Source organism: Sebastes umbrosus, chromosome 15, assembly GCF_015220745.1.
Source record: "Sebastes umbrosus isolate fSebUmb1 chromosome 15, fSebUmb1.pri, whole genome shotgun sequence".
In the NCBI taxonomy this organism is placed as follows: domain Eukaryota; kingdom Metazoa; phylum Chordata; class Actinopteri; order Perciformes; family Sebastidae; genus Sebastes; species Sebastes umbrosus.
This window is the reverse complement of record NC_051283.1, coordinates 8,287,033-8,307,929: the sequence shown is the minus strand read 5'-3', so window position 1 is coordinate 8,307,929 and position 20,897 is coordinate 8,287,033. Positions and strand designations below refer to the sequence as shown.

The following is a 20,897-nucleotide window of genomic DNA, read 5'->3' as shown; positions in this document are numbered from 1 at the left end:
CTAAAAGCTTCATTGGCTCCCGCATGACTCCTCTCCAACCTCTCCTCCAAACTCTTCCACCGCACCGGAAACTTCTGACTAATTGGACGCTCCCACCTGCCATAATCTTTGAGCCCAAATGAGATTAATGAGCGGACACATTTCTGTGGCATGCACCTATTCAATACCGCTTTTGGCAGCGCTCGCAGACTCTTAGGGAGATTTCTTGCTTGGTCATGTTTGTAAACAAAAGCTGATCTGGGGCTTTTTTGAGTAGCGCCTGTGACGTGGGCGAAATCTTTCCGCATCACTAATTTCTGCTGTCTGTCTGCTCTCTTCTCAGGCTATGGGCACGCGGCGCCGGGGACAGACGCAGGGAAAGCCTTTTGCATGTTTTACGCCGTCCTGGGAATCCCTTTGACTCTCGTCATGTTCCAAAGTCTGGGCGAGAGGATGAACACTTTTGTCAAGTACCTTCTGAAGCGGATCAAGAAGTGCTGCGGCATGAGCATCACCGACGTGTCCATGGAGAACATGGTGACGGTGGGATTCTTCTCCTGCATCGGCACGCTGTGCATCGGAGCCGCCGCCTTCTCCCATTACGAGGAATGGAGCTTCTTCCAGTCTTATTATTACTGCTTCATCACATTAACAACTATAGGCTTTGGGGACTTTGTGGCCCTTCAAAAGAACCGGGCGCTCCAGAGGAAGCCCCTGTATGTGGCCTTTAGCTTCATGTACATCCTGGTGGGCCTGACGGTCATCGGGGCCTTCCTCAACCTGGTGGTGCTCCGCTTCCTGACTATGAACAGCGAGGACGAGCGGCGGGACGCCGAGGAGCGGGCCTCGCTAGCCGGCAACCGGAACAGCATGATCATCCACATCCAGGACGAATCGTTGCAGCGGGGCCGGCGGCGGCGCGAGCCGTACCGGCCGGAAGTGACTGATTTGCAGTCGGTCTGCTCCTGTATGCACTACCACTCGCATGACTTCGGCAGCTCTGGGGGAGGGATGGGAGGCCTGGGCTGTGCCTTCTCCCATCAGAACTCATTCAGCTCGCAGCTGAATCCCAATCAGTACTTTCACTCGGTTTCCTACAGGATCGAGGAGATCTCGCCCAGCACCTTGAAAAACAGCTTCTTCCCTTCGCCCATCAGCTCGGTGTCTCCGGGCCTTCACAGCTTCACAGACAATCACCAGCTCATGAGGAGAAGGAAATCCATCTAAACCCAACAGGACAAATGAGTTTCCATGTTTTATACACAAGGTCAAACATTTCCAAATGCTGCTCCTTACCAAATCTTATTTCAGCACTTTTTTTCCCCCCATTTTGGTTGTGTGTAATATAAGAAGTATTCTTGGGAACAGATTGAAGAACACTGTGCAGAACAGCGTGGACACAACGGGATGCAAAGCATGAAGCATGGATGTCTATTTTTTCAAGAGATTGCTCCATTTACAAACACAAACGACGAGACCTTCCTTATTCCAGATTTACAGTACAAGATTGATATATTAACTTTGGTTACGTACCAAATGATGCACACTTGGGGAAATGCTATTTTTCAAAAGGGAGTATGCTTGTTTCACCCTAACTTGAAGTTCTGTACTATCCCATTGCCTCACTGCAGACAGAGATTTTAAAATGACTTAAAGCATCAGGTATTGTTTTCTATAAGCAATCATATATTTCACCACGCATCAAGCCAAAATATTGTTGCCAATATTAGCATGTGCATTAGATGTCATTTACTGAGTGTGCCATGGTTTTAGTCTGTTTAGAGAACAGCCGTATGAACGTGTCTGTTTGTCTTGGTTTCAAAGGATCATGCTGCTGTTATTAATATTTCGCCTTTATCGATAATCAGATCTGGCCACAAAGAGCTTTAATTTCACCTGCGGCCTCTTTCATAATGAGATGTAAAACTGACCTAATGGAAAATCCACCTCCCCACTACACTTTCAAACAGGTCTGCTGATTATGAGGTCTGTATTATTGGTTGGTTGTGTATTTTTCTTCCATTGACATTCATATTGAATATCAGTTCTATTAAGTGCACTCCTCTGTACATTGATCATTTTGCACCAGCATTCAGCATTCATATAGGATAACTCCAGGCAGAGGGACCAGTTTCTTCACTTACAGTCAGTCCCTTAATAGACCAGAATGCAATGCAGTTAAAGATATGTAACAAAAGGGTCCCCATTAACGATCAAGCTCTAAAAACCCCAGATACTACAATTCCCATGATGCAACTCAATGACATCTTTCATTCTATCCTCACTGCTTCCTAAATGCCAACTTTTTGCAAACTCTACACTTCCAGTTTGTAACGCAGGCTTTCGTTTAAAAGTTATAACCTTGTAATAACCCTGATGACATTACTATGACATCATCAGGGTTATTTTTACAAACTTTGAAAAGCTCCCTCCAGAGCCACACCAACCTGGTCACACTCCCAACTCCTCAAATACCACCAATTGGGTAGCGCCCCTCGGCATCGGATACTGACGCACAGAGGCACCCTTTAGTGACAGTATGTGACGAACCAGGCTTTCAACAACTCCAATGTAAACCCACCTGTGGCGTGAGAGTCCGCTAAGAGCGGGTTGGTCAAACAAACACAAGACTTTCAACCAGGAGTCCGGTGTTCGTGTACCATGTGAAACTAAAAATAACGTTGACTTATTTTTTCACTTCAGTCGTTAGTCACATGACTCTCTTGTACCGTCAGTCCCGTGAGTCGTTAGTCAGTGAAGTTTACGTCAACCATGACCGTTTCCTAAACCTAACTAAGTGGTTGTTTGCCTAAACTTCCTGTGAAAATGGAAGTTTATTTTGAAAGGACACTGCATGTAAGGCGCGTAAATTGACATGCTGTCCCAGACAGTCCAAAAGTAACGCAAGAGGGGTACCATGTGCGTCGGTCTCCGACGCCGACGGGCACTGACCAAGCGGCGGTATTTGACGAGTTGGAATAAGAACGTGTTGGCCACATACATTATACAACGGAGTATAGGCTGTGCAATAATCCTCACGGCGAGTAAACTGAACGTCATTTGTAAAATGTGTAGCTCCATACAGCCACCTTTGATTGGGTGCAACGAGTTTTCAAGATCTTTTGAGAAGCATTATGGGAAATGTAGTTTGAGTCGATGAGTCAGGTTGAGAGAAGTGAATTTACAGGTTCTTGGAAAATTAGAACTGACCCAATTAATGAAGTGCTGATATAAGACAGTGTAAGAGGATCAGAAACCTGCAGCTACCAAAGTGCAATTAAATGACTGCAGCTGAATTTATAAGCAGTTTAATTTTTAATCAAAGGACATGCATGATTTGTGCTCTAAAGTCCTGCATAGTACGCGATGCATGCCTGTATAAGCAGCTGACCCTGGGTCTGCTGATGAACCCGGCTCAGATGTAACCACGCAGCACTGAGAGCAGAACAGTTTCCGGTGACGGAAAAGCATACAGATCTAAACTGACAACTCTCGATGTTCTGATGCACTAGGGAAACACAACCTGATAAACACATCAACACGTTAATGTGAGGGGACAGCTGAAGATCACAGATAAGAGAAACTTAATAACATCAGTATGATCCTTTCATTTTCTGTAAAATACCAGAAGAAGGAAAGGGATTGGGATGTTTTTTTTTATGTTTGAAAGATCTGATAAGTGCATGAACTTTGTATGATGAGTGGGGAAATAATTTCATAATAACTTTTAAAGTATCTTAATGGCAAATAGTCTTAAGAATGATTTACAATATAAGCTGTTTCTTTTGCCAAAGCCCAGCAGTTTTTAAAGGGATACACTTTATTTACTTGATTTTTCATTCAAACAAACTGGACAATAATGTTTGTTGTCAAGTTTGAATGAATCGCTTTTTGTTTTTTGGTTTGCTCCTATAACAAACTCAATCCCAGAAGTGCAAGCGCATCGGCCAAATAATACAATGTACATATCAAATCCTCATTTTCCGAGAAATGCGACTGAGATGCATCATCTCTCACTGAGGCATTGTGTACACCAGGAGTCAGTTTGCGTTACGGGGCATCATTTGTGACAGGGCTGGAAAAATATTTGGCCAATTCTGGATATTTATGTTGATTACAGGCCTGTTTTAAAGCCCAATGCGCCTTCTCTGTCACAAATTATGCTAAAGACAAAATATTCACTATCACTGAGCTCCTAAATTTAGCAGGTTTAAAGCGCAACACATGATTTCTAAAGGCCTTTTAAAGCTGTAAATGTATATTTAAATATAAATTATTTGTAAAGACTGGAGCAAAAGGGGAGCTTTTTTTAGGTTACACAGGGCTGGGAGCTATTCCCTCAGCAAGTTATGTCCTTCAAAAACCAATCAATATTTCTGGAAATACAGCAAACAATACCAAACACCAAATTTCTGGACCTTGACTTTCAGGAAGCGTTACCGTCAGTATTCTTTGCAGCCTAGTGTTTAACAGGCTTATATTCATTTCCTGGGTAGCTGAGCATGCCTCACATGGTGAATGCCACTCTGTTTGGGTAAATGGTAAAATGCCATGGATCCCATTCAATCGTGCCGAACATAGCCAGGCGTGAAGTCCGAGATAAGCCCTAAAAGCATTGTTTCATTATTGGAACTATAGCGGCTTATCTAAATATCCTGTACAATATGTTTATAACAACCTTTGGAATAAAAAGGCCTTTTCATGGCTGAGATGCATATGTATTTTTACACATTAGCATACGTGCCTTGAAGAAACAGCAGTCAGTGTTTCTGTTGACGTGGGCACATTTTAAATATGGTGGATCTGTTTGTGCTTTAGCAAACCTACTGGATGATGATGGAGGTCTGGAGCGCAGATGTGGTTAATGTATAGACAGATATAAATCCTGAAAAAACTAGTTCATCCGAGGAGATGAAGATTGACATCTGATCTTTTACCCAACCCGTTCTCACTCCGAACTTGTCAAATATGGCAGCTTGGTCTGTGGCCCTACGCGTCCAATCACGACGATACATGTACCCTTCTAACGTCAGTCAGGGCTGCCTCTAGTGGTCGTAGTAATTAAGACGGGAGTAAAGGAGGAAGACAGGTGACGAAGTATAAAGAGCAACAAAGTCTGCATAGGGAGGAGGTCAAACAAACACAGGACTTTCACCCAGGAGACGGCTGTTTGTGTCCTGTTTGAAACCGAAAACGTTGACTTATTTCAACATATCCTCATACAACAGATCTTATGATATCTTTCGAAAAGTTATTCCTCATTTTTTCCTACGAATGTCCAGCAACACGTAGCGCATGTGTCAATTTCCGCTCCCGTCTTTCAAAATAAACTTCCATCTTCACAGGAAACAACTTGGTTAGGTTTATGAAACGAAACTACTTTGTTAAGTTTAGGAAAGGACCGTAGTTTGGGTTAAAATGACTACGTAAGTTACGTGACTAATAATTCCACGTTGACTTCTGGTTTCACACAGGACTCAAACAGCGGTCTCCTGGGTGAAAGTCCACTTATGTAAGAAATTTACTTATTTTAACTCAAATCATTATCTTTTCATAAACCTAACCAAGTAGTTTTGTTTGAATTCACAATGTTGACTATGTGTTAAAGTCTATTGGACTACCCTACACATTGAAAAATGGCATTAAAGGGGTACAGAATGCGTTAAAAACTGACTTCAAGGGGGTCCTGACCAAGCGTCTGTATGTGACGAGTTGGGATGAGATCGTGTTGGATCTTACACGTACCTTCTATAACCACGTATACACCGAGCGCCAAAGCAGACTGAATCACTTCCTTGCTTTTAAAATCATCCTATAACAGCTTAAAAGATAATTCCAGTCTATAGCAACTTGTTGTTCTTTTCATAGTTTTGGCCATCACTCTTATCAATAATAATAATAATGTAGTCGCAGAGGTAACTGCTGAGATTTGAGAATGCCACAACATTGCTAAAAAGAGGTCAGGGGGCTTAAGAAACATAAGCAGGCAGATGATTAGACGGGTTTAAAGGTTATGCTTGCGATATTCCCTCAACATCTTCCAATATTAAGGTGAACGTGGGCTCTGTAATTAATTTTGCTGACTCACATATACAATTCTGCTGCTGTAAAAACTTTCTACAGCACCACATGTGTATTAATCCACCTGTCTGAAAATAGTCCACAACAAATGCATTTCTTTCTCCTGTTTAAGAGACATTTGCTAAAAACTACAGTACCCAGCCTATATACCTGCTTTTAAAGCTGCATTGATTGATTTTTTTTGGCCACTTGGGGGCAGCAGAACAAGCTGAAAACATATTATTGACATATTATCACCTTATAGAGTTTACATTTACACTTTATTTGGAGTCATGTATGTAGAGTCCTGATGAATGCAAGCCTAATATTCACTCTCCTTTTAGCTCTATTTTGGTCTCTACTAGGGTTGCATTTAACAATTATTTTCATTGTCGTTTAATCTGTCGATTATTTTCTCGATTAATTGATTAGTTGTTTGGTCTATAAAATGTCAGAAAATGGTGAAAAATGTCAATCAATGTTTCCCAAAAGCCCAAGATGACGTCATCTAATGTCTCAAAGATATTCAGTTTACTGTCATAGAGTAAAGAAACCAGAAAATATTCAAATTTAAGAAGCTGGAATGAGAGAATTAAGACTTTTTTTCTTAAAAGAAATACTCAAACTATTAATCGATTAATCGATTATCAAAATAGTTGACTAATCGTTATCTGTTTATCTTTACCTCCATAAAAGTGGTTTAGATAATATGGCTAAACTATTCTCTTGTTAACATCTGTTTGATTGGACTTTGTTGTAGTGACGTCGCCGTACGTGTTCCCAGATCTCAGCTATTACTTTGGTGAATATAATGTTATTATAACCGTTAAGAATGATGGCAAAAGTGCAGAAATAAGACCCAAATTGTAATAAACTGGAATTATCCTTTAAACATTTCCAATACTGATAGAGTTGAGCAAATATCTACCTATAATAAGTGTCACTGATGGTGATCAGTGTCATCTACTTTCCATTCAATTCAAACTTTTCCAAGCAACATTTTGGGGAATGTATCAGCCATAATGGATCTTTTTTTTTTTTCCTGAAAAGAAGCAGCAAACAAAATGAACTCATTTGCGTTTCATGAGCTGCAAGTCAGATCGTTTTTCACACCCCCACCCTGACGCGTGCATATTCCTCAGATTTGTCTGCCATCACGCCACATGTCATATTGATGATCCTCGACTGAATGTTACTCTATAACACAGATGGCGCAGAGAAACAGCCACACGCGCCATCTCTCTCAACAGACAGTGCAGCATTTTGTTTTCTCAAGCGTTTCCCTGCCACCACGCGGCATCCAACAACACAAAGGTGAATTGATTCCTGACGGTTTTGTTTTTTTCGGCATTTCGTACGTAGCTGTGCTTGGCTTCCAGGCGTCATTTACTGCATGTGGCAGTATGTGCGGGCCATTTCTCTGTCAACAGTGCCATGTTTTTCCGACAGGGACAAAGAGACACAAATTGCACTACTATCTGTGTAATACAATATAATAGAAAGGCTGTGTTCCATAACTTCTATTTGTGAAATATCCTTTGCAATAGGTTCTTCTGTAGGTCTGATGAACAAATAATACCATGTACCATATTCCTTACAGGAGATTATATCCCATCTCGTTGGCATCCATGTGGTTTTTGGCGGTCGTGTTGAACCGACTGACGTCTTCTGTCACAATTTTGAAACTGATGTCTGTACAGTACACTCCAGTGTGGGTCCCCTCTCTTTTCGCCACACAGAGAAGAGATTGTTGAGAATTGTTCAGAGTGAAATGAACATTTTACATAACATTTGTATGTTTTCCTTTTTTTTTTTTTTTTGGTGAGTTTGTGTGCATGATTTGGTGTGGATGACTCACTGGGTTACACGGCCTGAGTGAAGCCATAACACACTTGAATAAAAATGATGAGCCTCCTTCTGAAAACCTCTGTCTTCTTCTAACATCTCCGGCTGCTCGACTGAGAAGTTTAATTCACAAATTAGTTTTTTCCAGTGTTAAAAACAGTCAAATTCAGGCCTGGAGTTAAAGCATTAGCCTACACATTCATTAAAACAATGATTTGTAAACATGCCGTAGGCCAGTTTCTCTCAGTTTAAACTGATTCAAGATCAAATTTGGACTTACTCATACTTTAAGAATTCATTTAAAAAGTACCTCTTGGGTATATTTCATTTATAAAGCTAAGATCACACTTCTTTTAAAGTCAAGGTTTAGAGAAGTGTGGCCTTCTAATATTTCAAGCGAGAGGAGTCTGGCCTCCAGGAATACCTGCTGATAAATATAAAGAGACCCTGTGAGCTAAGCTGAATAGTCTTAGATATTCAGACTTTCAGATCAGTGTAGAAAAACCTTAGCTGCAAGAGAAAAAAAAGATAATCTTATGCAAACCCAATCACTAATGCCTCTGTTTTGCTTATTTGACTTTTACTTTATTTTCATAAGTCTAAGTGTTAAAGGAATCATTTGACATTTTGGGAAATATTTTAAATATCTGCTTTCTTGCCGAGAGTAAGATGAGACGGCTTTGTATGGTAAGTAGCCTATGAAGCAACCTTCAGCTAGCATGGCTCTGTCTGAAGTTAATAAGATCTGCTTACCAAAACCTTTAAAGCTCACCAAATAACTAGGGCTGTCAATCGATTTAAATCTTTAATCGCAATTAATCAATTTTTTTTTTTTTCTGTTCAAAATGTACCTTAAAGGGAGATTTGTCAAGTATTTAATACTCTTATCAACATGGGAGTGGGCAAATATGCTGCTTTATGCAAATGTATGTACATATTTATTATTGGAAATCAATTAACAACACAAAACAATGACAAACATTGTCCAGAAACCCTCACAGGTACTGCATTTAGCATAAAAAATATGCTCAAATCATAACATGACAAACGCAAGCCCAACAGGCAACAACAGCTGTCAGTGTGTCAGTGTGCTGACTTGAATATGACTTGCCCCAAACTGCATGTGATTATCATAAAGTGGGCATGTCTGTAAAGGGGAGACTCGTGGGTACCCATAGAACCCATTTTCATTCACATATCTTGAGGTCAGAGGTCAACGGACCATGCCAGTTTTTCCTCGCCAAAATTTAGCGCATGTTTGGAGTGTTATTTAGTCTCCTTCCTGACAAGCTAGTGGGACATGGTTGGTACCAATGGATTCCTTAGGTTTTTTATTATATTACATTTTCTATTATTTCTATATTTCATATGTTACCAGTATTCACTCTAGCTTTAAAACTGAGCCCGCTACAACCTCCGAAAGATTGATTGTGTTAACACGTTAACTTTGACAGCCCTGCAAATAACACAATTTATCTCATTTGGTATATTTGTACAAAACCTAAGTGTAATAATAATGTGGGTAGTAAAATGATGTTATTTAGTGCACATTAGAGGTTGTCTTTGGACAGTGCCGGGCTAGCATGTTTCCAGTGTTTGCAGTATTTCTAGGCTGTCCTGCGAGTGGTATCAATCTTCTCATCTAACACTTGGCAACAAAGTTAATAAGTGTATTCCTCAAATGTCATATTTAGATCCATCAGCCTGTTAAAAAGTACATCTGTGGACAACCTGAAATACATTTTGATGTAGCCTATTGGCCTAATTCACACATTTCATGAATTAATTTAACTCTTCTTGAATCTTACAAGGATTGTAAATTTTGGCATGAAAATAGTCCAGCGTATAAACTGAATTAATACAATATATAAGTATTGTCAAATAAATCTATAAAAACCTGACATTATGACTTTGGCAAGGGTTAAACCAACAACCAATAGCAGTACTGCAGGCTCGCTAGGTTACACGTTCTAAGCACATGATTTGCTGAGGGACCTGTCAATCACGCTGCCTCCCGCCCCCTAGCTCCTACGAGCCAATGGCAGCCTGCCCTGCTGACATCACGTTAAAAACAACAAAACGAGCACGTGCGGATAAGGAAACACTGCAGCGGGTCTAAACAACCGAAATAATCTGAATTATCTGAATAGAAAAATAGTATCGAAGGAGCAAGTACTCCAAAAACAGAGAGACATATTGATCCCGGGAGTATTAGCAAGGATGATAGCGCGCCGTCAAGTTCGGCGGTACCACCGAACCAAGACACGGCGGCTAGGCTAGCGCCGCTAGCACGACTAGCCGCTGCTAGCACTCAGATGTTACCTGTGCAAAGGTAAGCTTTATTTACTCTATGGTCGTTGTTTATAAGTTGCTGATGAAACTTGCCTGCGCACATTTCATGTGTGAAAGTGGTGTAGAGATTTGCACTGGTTTTATTTCGTTTGAGTAGCTGAAATTGGATTATTTGGCCAAGCTAGCTAACGTTATACATGTTGCTATGGTGACTCTGCTACATGTTGCTATGGTGACTCTGCTACAAAGAATTTGTTAACCAGTTTCAACCAGTACTTTAAGATTGTTGACACTCTGAGCACACTGGCTTGGCGTAGTGTGTATTGAATATTGGCGTTTGTGTGTTGTTGGTGTTTTTTGCTCAATCTGTATGGCAAACTGACCTTTATGTGTTGTTGTTGGTATGATGAGTTGCAAATGATGGTGCGGCATAACTGCTTTTTGCCTACAGCAGGGGTCAGCAACCTGCAGCTCTGGAGCTACATGCAGCTCTTCAGCTCCTCTCCAGTGGCTCCCTGTGGATTTATAAAAATGGAAATGAATGACTGTTTTTTGTTTACATTTTCATTTTTATCTATCATTGTTGTAGGTCTATGGTACGACGGTACGACGGAGTATTAGGGCCACATTGAGGGAAAAAAATAAATCTGAGATTTCGAAAATAAAGTCATAATATTACAAGAATAAAGTCATAAGTTTACGAGAAAAAAAGTCATAATATTATGAGAATAAAGTCATAATATTATAAAGTAGTAATTTTACGTGTTATTTTCTTTTTTTCTTGTAAAGTTATGACTTCATTCTCATAATATTCCGACTTTTTTCTCGTTAAGTTATGACTTCATTCTCGTAATATTACGACTTTTTTTCTCGTAAAGTTATGACTTTATTCTCCGAATATTACGATTTTTTTTCTCGTTAAGTTATGACTTTTTTCTCATAATATTCAAACTTTTTTCTCGTTAAGTTAGTACTTAATTCTCGTAATATTACGACTTATTTTTCTCGTTAAGTTATGACTTTATTCTCGTAATATTAAGATTTTTTTTCTCGTTAAGTTATGACTTTATTCTCGTAATATTAAGATTTTTTTTCTCGTTAAGTTATGACTTTATTCTGATAATATTCCCACTTTTTTCTCATTAAGTTATGACTTCGTTCTCGTTATATTATGACTTTTTTCTCGTAAAGTTCTGACTTTATTCTCGTTATATTATGACTTGTTTTCTCGTAATATTACGACTTTATTCTGGAATTCTTAGATTTTTTTTTTCCCTCAATGTGGCCCTAATACTCTGTCGTACATTTGCACTTTGGCCCTCACTGAATTACACTTATATACTATATACTTAGACTATAAACTGTGTTACCTTCACCACAATGCTCAAATGTTTTGCGGCTCCAGACAGATCTTTTTTTTTTTTTGCCAAAAATGGCTCTTTTGACAATAAAGGTTGAGGACCCCTGGCCTAAAGCAGCTACTGGAATATTTTACGCTCTGCACATGCGCACATTATGTTGGTAGGTCATTCTGAGCGGTAGCTCTATTTGTCAGAACACCGGTCCTGACCTTTGGACAGTGCTATGCTAGCTGTTTCCCCCTGTTTCCAGTGCTAAACTAACCATCATACTGAACAGACTTGTCAAACAAATGTCAAACAAATGTCAAACTTACATCATATTTAGATTAGGGCTGTCAATCGATTAAAATATTTAATCGCATGATTGTCCATGATTAATCATGATTAATTGCACATTTTTTCTTAGTTCCAAATATACTTTAAAGGAAGATTTGTCAAGTATTTAATACTTTGATTCATTCAATTCAATTTATTTTTATATAGCGTCAAATTATAACAGAAGTTTTCTCGAGACGCTTTTCATATAGAGCAGGTCTATACCATACTCTGTAATTTAGAGACCCAACAAGAGATCCCCCATGAGCATGCATTGTTATGCGACAACGGCAAGAAAAAACTCCCCTTAAGTGGGCAGAAACCATGGGCTTAACCTGGCTCTGGGTGGGCGGCCATCTAGTGATGGCGAGATGAAGCTTCATGAAGCACTGAAGCTCTCCAGCAAATTGGTTTGCAAAAGGGTTCATCTTGCGAGGCTTCAACTGGGCTACATATGCACATGAAGCGTCTTCAATGACGTCATCGGTTTAAAACGATACAAGACCTCGATACGTGTTTCACAGAAAACTTCCTGGATTACTTGACACACGCTCTGAAGCCTTGGCACAGCACGTAACATCACTACGGCCATCTGCCTCGACTGGTTGGGTTTAACATGGGACACGGAATGGGGCAAATATTCGTGCTTTATAAAAATGGTACCAATTGATTCCTTGGGTTTTTCTAGTTTTATATGATACCAGTATCTTCACTCTAGCTTTAAAACTGAGCCCATTACATTAAAAAAAATGGCAAATTGCGTTAAAGAAATTAGTGGCGTTAAAACAAATTTGACAGCCCTAATTTAGATCCATCAGCTTGTTAAAAATGACACCTGCAGAAACCTGAAATACATTTTCATATAGGCCTAATATACACATTTCATGAATTGATTTAATTCTTCTCGAATCCTACAAGGATTGTAAATTTCAGCATTAAATAGCCCAGTGTCTAAGACATTGCTGAATGGATACAATATGTAAGTATTGGCAAATAAGTCTACAAAAACCGATGTCAGAGTAACATTATGGCATAAAATACTATCATGAATTCTGGCAGGATTTGACTGATGAAGGATCTCTGCTGTCCAGCTGCCGCCTTCTTCTCTCCAAGTGGCCTGTGTAGTGCAGCTGGATGTTCAGTAGGTGGGAGAATGAGCATGCAACATCCCTTTTTATCTCTTCCCACACCGCAGTAATTATATGTCAGCCCGTGAACGTCGGGCAACGCAGAGGCGACACAATAAGAATGTGGCAGAGGGGCGTTAAGGCCATCTCTTGGCGTCAAGCCTGTAATTTTGCATCTTAAATGATCATGTAAGCGTAGCCAAGTTGTTCTGCAGCAGGACCGTCTCCACCAAACCAATGATATGATGAAGCTTTGCAATAAGCAGGTGCTGACATGCTGCTTTTTTTGGGGTTGGCCCGAGGGGAGAGAATGAGACGACGGAGAACAGGAGATTTTCAACAATGATTGAGTCTGTCTGCATGATGAAAAATTGATCTACTGTAGGAGGCACAACTGCCCGCTAATACCAGTCTCATCCATCGCAGGAAAACTCTGCGACAGTCTGCCTCTAAATATATTAAATGAGGCTGCTGACGTGGGAGCGATGGAGCTAAAATTTAAAAATAAGCTGCTGTCTTGAAGTGATTAAGATCTGCAGTTATATTCCTGCAGGCAACACACACACCACATCATTGTTTTATCTAGCCTGTCTGAAGATATTTACGCTGAAAACTATTACAAGAGCGGGGAGAATTTGATCAAAGTTTAACACCAGTGAATGCTGACAATATCAAGGATGTCTGTCTGATATTGAGTTGCAGCACCTTTATCCACTATTCAGTCTCTTAGAAGGTTACAAATCTGTCTGTAACACTTGTACTTCTCTTTATATCCTTCTTTGTGACTGGTTTTGATTTACTACGTGAAGGCAGTAAGATATAAATGCTTTTACCTGGATTAATCTCATTAGTGTGTAAACGTAGACAAGGCTATAAAACACTATTCTGCTGTAGAAAGTCACATTTCAGTCTTTGCTGTCTACAAGGGCTGAAACTTAAAGTGTTTTTCTAGGGCTGCAACTAACTATCATTGTCGATTAATCTGTTGATTATTTTCTCGATTAATCGATTAGTTGTTTGGTGAAAATGGTTGATCGGTGTTTCCCAAAAGCCCAAGATGACGTCCTCAAATGTCTTGTTTTGTCCACAACTCAAAGATTTTCAGTTTACTTTCATAGAGGAATTAAGAAACCAGAAAATATTCACATTTAAGAAGCTTTAGTTAGAGGCTTTAGTGTGGACATGAGTACTGAGCAGTTCAACCAAAGTGATTGAAATGTTTAATTTGAAGGATTTTTCAGGCATGAAGAGGTGAAAGTATTCAGTAGTTTGCAAGAAAAAAGAGGACAAAAAAGGGGAAACCATAAAATTCATTGTTTTGTGGAAGACAAATATGTGATGACCACTCAAATTTTTCGTGTGGCACCTGAGGGGTTCCAAGCCCCAGGTTGAGAACCATAGAGTACTACAGGAATGAGTCCTAAAACCCAGAAATTAGTTTGCATTTTAGCACTTCCGGTTCCCTTCTCCGGAAGTCAATGTTTTTTTTTTAATGGGTTCTTAGTTAGATGCCTGAAATAAGATCTGTGGTTAACATAAACTGAAGAGATTTTAACGGTTTGATCTAAAACATAAAATACATCAATAAATATCCTACCCGTGAATTTTGAAGCCTTTATGTGTCTAAAAAGGCGATTGCTAACAAGTGGCTAAATGAGGCTATTAAACGCCATCACGCCGACTTGTCCGCCTTTACAGCCTCGTTGTGTATACTCGAGTTCATACGACTGTGGTGTAGTTTGTTTATAGCCTAACGTTAACATTTTCTTCTGGTGATTGCAGTCACACTTAAAAAATCATAAAAGTGGTGTTCATTTGTGAATATTATCTTGCTGAACACAACCTGTAAATATCATAAACGTTTGTTTGCCACAGAGTTTATTTTCTGCAATAATCCAAAACCCAACGGTAAAATCCCATTTTTATCGAGGGAACCCAGGGCGATGCTAACTTCCTGGTTGGCCTACAAAAATACGTCATCCCTGGAGCACTCTATTGGCATAAATAATTCAATCAGTCAAACTTTATTTGCATAGCACCTTCCATAGTGCTTCACAGATGACTTACAAGCTGAAAATAAGCCGAAAAGACAAAATAATTCCACAATTTGATGATTTGAGACCAATGCACGCGAGAAAATAAAATAATAAAAATTGTAATAAAATATAATTAAAAGCTACAATAACAGTAATAGTATTAAAACAATGTGACATAAAAACTATTAATAAAATAACAATAAAATACTTAATTGAAAACCCCAGTATATTGGGATAATGTAGTATGTATATTTATTTTTTATAAATATTTTGTGAGAAGGCTTTAATATCTCAAGAATATAAAACTGGGATAAATAGCTTAACATACTGTATGTTATCTACATTATTTTAAAATATGAACACATGCAGACTGGGCTCATAATCATAATCAATTCAAAGGATTCTACGTGAGGCTCTGTTGTGCTGATTTCCACCAGCTCCTTGACAGCTGGATGTGTTCTACATATGATGATGATGAGGCCACAAAACTCCACTGTTGATGCTGATATGCAGAGGAGGTCTCTGGCACCATCTAGTGGCGAGTGAAATGCAAAAATCCCTTTACTTCATCATCATCTGAGCAGCAACTTGCCATCCCTTTTCATGTTAATGTAAAGTTGCACTACGGACGATGAAAACAAACCGGCCTTGCTGTGAGCGTGCACACAGGCTGCCACTAAGATGGAGATAATCAGAGATCACTGCGCTGCACTGTGACCCTAATCTGCTTAATGACATTATGGCAGCTAAAACCTACTCCAACCGCAGCGTCACTGGCTCAGGTGGACCAAACACACACAAGGACGATAACAACAACGAGATCGTTTTTCCCGCGCTGCAAGAAATGATTCAACTCCTAAAATAAAACTAATTCAAGCAGGATATGTTTCCCAAACCTGTGAGTATACCGTCGCACCTCACCAACTAATAGTTTGAAATGGTTCGTCACTGCTAGAGGACAGAGCTGATGTTAGTTTGGTTGACATGTAGTGAAAGTGAGGGAACGCGCTTGTAATACAGTACAGTGTGTACAGCAACCTTAATATCAACTGAGACATTACAAACATATGCATGGTTTATATTATTTGTTAATTATAAGGAATGTTTAACCTCTATTTTTCTAGTAGGCTACATTAAGAGCATTATGGAATCTTTAGTTGGCAATAGAGGAAGTCAAGGTGCATGTGTAAATGTAATTGCCATCTTGGAGTATTCTTGGTCTCAAAAAGGTTTTGGTATCACTTCCTAACAAGGCTTACTTTATTAAGGGTTTATTAGTTGTAACTAATGGCTTTAGTAATGAATAATAAATCATTTACAAATGCTTTTTAAAGCAGTGATAAGCTATTTGCAAGAGCAACTGGTTCCCTTTGGCTTGTGTCCAGCACAACTTGTTTTGTCTTTTTAAGCTGCCTCCAATGGACTGCTCAACCACTTGTGCACCTTCTAGATAGGGATGCACAATATCAATTTTTTCAGCCGATACCGATAAACGATAGTTACCTGCTTCTCATGGCCGATACCGATAAGATAACCGATAACAAAGATGGATTAATATTCCATAGCGCTGACCTAACCAAATCTAACTGACATCACTATTGTTAACATGACAAAAACAAAGAACAGTTCTGAATCTTCAAATGTTTATTTATTTTCTCTAGGAAAGTACATCAAAAAACATGTATTTTAAATTGCAATTGTCTGCTGCAACTGTGAAAAACATCCACACCGGTGACAACTTGTCTGGCTCTCTAGTCGGCGTGCTTCTTCTTCTTCTTCCTCTCCTTCTCCTTCTCCTTCTCCTTCTCCTTCTCCTTCTCCTCCTCCTCCTCCTCCTCTGTGTTTATTATTGGTGGATCGCAAACCAACTTTAAAGGTGCCACCACCTACTTTACCAGAGTGTGTAGATGCTGCGCTTGTCAAGTCAATGAAAGCAATTTGGGCTTGTATTATCAGCTTATAATTTATCGGCTAGAATTTCATTATTGGAATAATACATGATAATATACATCTCCCATTATCGGCCGATAAGTCATCGGACCATATATATATTGTGCACTCCTACATTGGTTCCCATAATTCTTTGGTTGTGACCCTTTAACAGGAAGTAATATTTCCTATTGACCCCTCGTCACAGGTTAGCATGTCTTGAGTTGTGAGCAGTTTGGGCAAAGAATGATTTTCTCATTTGAATTATATGGAGGCCTAAAGTGGTAAAATTACTGTAGAAGAAAAAAATATATTTTGATTTGTCTTATAGCTAGGCAATCATCTCATGACCCACTAGATTCATCTCATGACCATTTGTAGGGGTCCATTGCCCCGGTTTGGGAACCAGGAGCTGTAAAGCACTTGGTCCAAAATAAATCGTACTTTGTTTTTTTTTACAAAGTAAGTAACCTATGACCCATTTATTGATGACTTACTAATTTAAAGAAGCCAACAAGTCTGCAGTTGTAAATATTAATCAGCTGTTGTTATAATTATAAAAAAAAGTGGAGCTATTCAAAAAATAAAGCAGCTAAAGGGATTTTTCAGTACCTCGCGCTGAAACATTTGATAGAATATGCCTTGTCAGGAAGTGGTACTGAAGTTTTTCATCTTTTTAAGAGTACTACACTTAGATTAGATAAGTACCTTTATGCTTTACAGTACAGATTTCTAGGTGGAAACAGAGGCCATGTTGTGGTTTCAGTGATATTAATATGAGCCACTGATGTCTCTTTTGTTCAGGGGGCTCCCCGGCGAGAAGAAATGTTGACCATCCAAGTTAAAAATACCTTGTTGCATCTGAATGGTCAAAACCTCCGACTGGCAGCTAAAAATGGCCGCCATCTGTCAGCAGCACATGGGAAGGAGACAGTGGGTCGGCTTACGGCCTGCTTGCCGACTCAGGGGGGCACGGCACAGTTGGACTCGTCGCTGCTCAAGTCGCCCAGGCCTGACTCAGAGAGGAAGGCCGAGAACCAGCCAGTCAGACGCCCTCTGAAGCTCGCCCCGCTGGAGCTGCCAGAGGAGGTGAGGGAGGCTCAGAGGCAAAAACTCAAGTTTATCCAGCCGGAAGCCAAACCTGCTTCCCGTAAGCTGGATGTGACGGCGAACGAGCCGCGTACAAGGAAGGTGAAATCCAGTGTGAGACAGAGAGCGGTGAAAGCTGCAGTGTGCCCTTCTGCTTGCACTGAGCCACTCAAAGCCCAACAGCACAACACATCTTCAAGGCCCCAGCTGGCTCCCTCCATCCCCGTAGAGCAGAGTGGAGACAAGCATCTGGTGGACGTGGTGTGTCGAGGTACCCCAGCTCCTCTGCGCAGCAAGCCTGCCCCCCCTGTACTTTCTCCCCGAGTTAAAACTCAGGCTGCACGTGGCGCAGAGGTGGCGCGCCAAAACCCCAGCATCCCCCAGCAAGAGGCGGGAAGGAGGCGGCTGAGGCTGAGGAGAGCACAATGCCTAGAAGAGGATCAGTGCAATTCAAACACGTCAACAGGGGGATTATCTGCAGATAAAGGCAAGCTGGCCCAAGGTGGCCAAGGTAAAGGGCAGCGAGCGGAGAGGGCTCCCAGAGTCCAGCTGCATGCTGGGAAAGGCATCAAAGAGCCTCCTGCAGCCTCCCGGGAGCACGCAAGTGTCAGGAAAAGCCATCAAGAGGATTGCAGTCAGCAATCTGCAAGATGCACTCTGCATCGACAGTCGGCCGAAGGAGGAAGCGGTGAACGTGCGCTGGACGGTGTGAAGCCAAATGCTTCTAACTGGAGATTAAAGAGGAAAAAAACATTGATCACAAAGCCTACCAATGCAGTCCATCTGGAGCGTCTCCAACTGTGATTAAATTGGATCTTTCACTTTTGCAGCTCGGGATTTTATGAAATGATGTCATGCTTAGAGATGCGCTTGCGTCATGAGGAGACCCACCAGAAACAGGTTTATATCCCAGTTAGGAGATTGGATATTTATGCTGCAATCTATTGCAAGTCGGAGGTTGTTAATTCCTAAATGTGTCCCAGTGCATCTATTAGGGCTGGGACAATACACCTATCTCCAGATTCTATACTATCACGATACTTGAGTGCCGATACAATATGTGTTGCGATTTTTAAGTATTGCGATTCTATAAGTATTGCGATTCGATTTTACGATTTATTGCGATTTTTGTTAACTTTTTTAACACTAGACCATAGGGAAAAGTTGAATCATACACTTCTAGGGACTTTTTTCGAGTTCCGAGTACAATGGATTGCAGCATACTAACCAGTGATGTGAAGGATACATGAACCAAATAATGTAATTTACTTGGCAGGTGAAAAAAACACATGTAGGAATCAGAAAATGTTTTCTGAAGCTGTGCCATTATAAGCTGCTTTACACACGCTACATCATGAGCAAATAAAGCTGTTTTTAAAACATACTCTCAAGAGTTCAGTCTGTAATATTGAGATAAATAATTTGCACTAGATTTTTCTTCCATGCTTTTATTAAATGAAATGGCCCATATAGTGTACTGTCATGAAATCTCAGAGGTGTGTTTCACTAACATATCGCTGGCACAAAGCCAGATCAATCTCAAGTTCATTAATGGTCCGGCTGACTTTCCCTTGTCTTCCCAAACATTTTGTAGAAGTGTAGGCCAGGTCGCTCTAAGTCATGGATTGTCCCATTTCCAAAAGCGATTCAGAGTATGCACCGATTCAATTAGGTGAAGCAGGCGCAGCACAAAGCTCCTGGCACATCACAGGGAGAGATAATAAAACAGCACGGAAATTCCTCAGAGAGAAAAAAGTTGGTATGATCAGTTATTTAACAGACAGTTATTGATTGACCAGCAGTCAATGAACATCCTTACTTTTATCAGTTGAATCTGGGGCTGCAAATAACCGTTATTTTCATTGTCGATTAATCTGTCGATTGTTTTATCGATTAATCGATTAGTTGTTTGAACCATGTTATGATTGGAGCATATTTTTTATGCTAAATGCAGTACCTCTGAGGGTTTCTGGACAATATTTGTCATTGTTTTGTGATGTTAATTGATTTCCAATAATAAATATATACATACATTTGCATAAAGCAAACATATTTGCTCACTCCCATGTTGATAAGAGTATTAAATACTTGACACATCTCCCTTTAAGATACAGTTTTAACAGATTTAAAATGTGCGATTAATCACGATTAACTATGGACAATCATGCGATTAATTGTGATTAAATATTTTCGATTGACAGCCCTAAAAAAAATCTTAAAAATACATAAATTCACAATGATTAGGCCTGGCGAAGAGTCAAACAAAGCTACAAAAGTCGATATACAACTTTTTTCCACATATGCAATAGTACTCTACTTTGATGTGTAAAATCAGTGCAGTTCCTCTTAAAAGCATCATTTGATTCATTGTTAAAATAAAACTCAAGTCTAAAGGCAACCTGACACTTTGAATATGCCGTTACCAAAACATTCTAAAACTCTGTTGGTGCTGAAAACAGTGCCCTCTTTCTGTTTTGTGCTGTAAAGCTGAATGCGAGGCATCTGGTGGGATACAAGGCAAAATGCAGTACAGAGAGCACTAGAGGTTGTGAGGCAATTGATTTTCTTTTTGTAGGGATACTTATACTAAAAGTTAATGTGGTTATTACTTTCGCATGTTGAAAATGCTACCTTAAAAGTTGAAAAAAAAGCCTAGTCTGTTGTGCTTTAACACAAACTCACACATGAATGTTTTGAACGTGTTTTGGAAGAAGAGCCTCTTTCTGATGTGGGTGGTTGAAAGCTGGCTGTCAGTCAGGTGACAGATGGCTTTCTCCAACACTACATGGTGCTCGCAGCCTCTCGCTCACCCTACAAGCTGGTCACCTCTTTAGCCCTCTCACATAAGGCGACAGACGGTTGCT

General features: G+C 40.0%; 3 protein-coding genes across 5 annotated transcripts in view; all 3 read left to right on the top strand.

The window, feature by feature from the left end:
• The window catches only part of kcnk9 (potassium channel, subfamily K, member 9), a 43,435-nt gene extending 41,141 nt beyond the window's left edge, over positions 1-2,294 (top strand). Inside the window, exon 2 of the mRNA XM_037793748.1 lies at positions 323-2,294. Within this exon, the coding sequence (XP_037649676.1) occupies positions 323-1,206 (884 nt within the window). The 3' untranslated portion in view covers positions 1,207-2,294. The remainder of the gene's footprint in view (positions 1-322) is intronic.
• A 7,624-nt stretch (positions 2,295-9,918) lies between these two features.
• col22a1 (collagen, type XXII, alpha 1) overlaps positions 9,919-20,897 on the top strand; it is an 84,936-nt gene continuing 73,957 nt past the window's right edge. For 2 of the 3 annotated variants that reach the window (XM_037795158.1, XM_037795157.1), the window contains exon 1: positions 9,919-10,216. The gene's annotated coding sequence lies outside the window, so the exon portion shown is untranslated. The remainder of the gene's footprint in view (positions 10,217-20,897) is intronic. The other variant, XM_037795160.1, reaches the window with a different exon arrangement.
• LOC119503388 lies at positions 15,523-19,417 on the top strand. Its single transcript, XM_037795162.1, has 2 exons — positions 15,523-15,913; positions 17,749-19,417. Exons 1-2 carry the CDS (start codon positions 15,899-15,901, stop codon positions 18,835-18,837), a joined length of 1,104 nt encoding a protein of 367 aa, XP_037651090.1. The 5' UTR covers positions 15,523-15,898; the 3' UTR covers positions 18,838-19,417.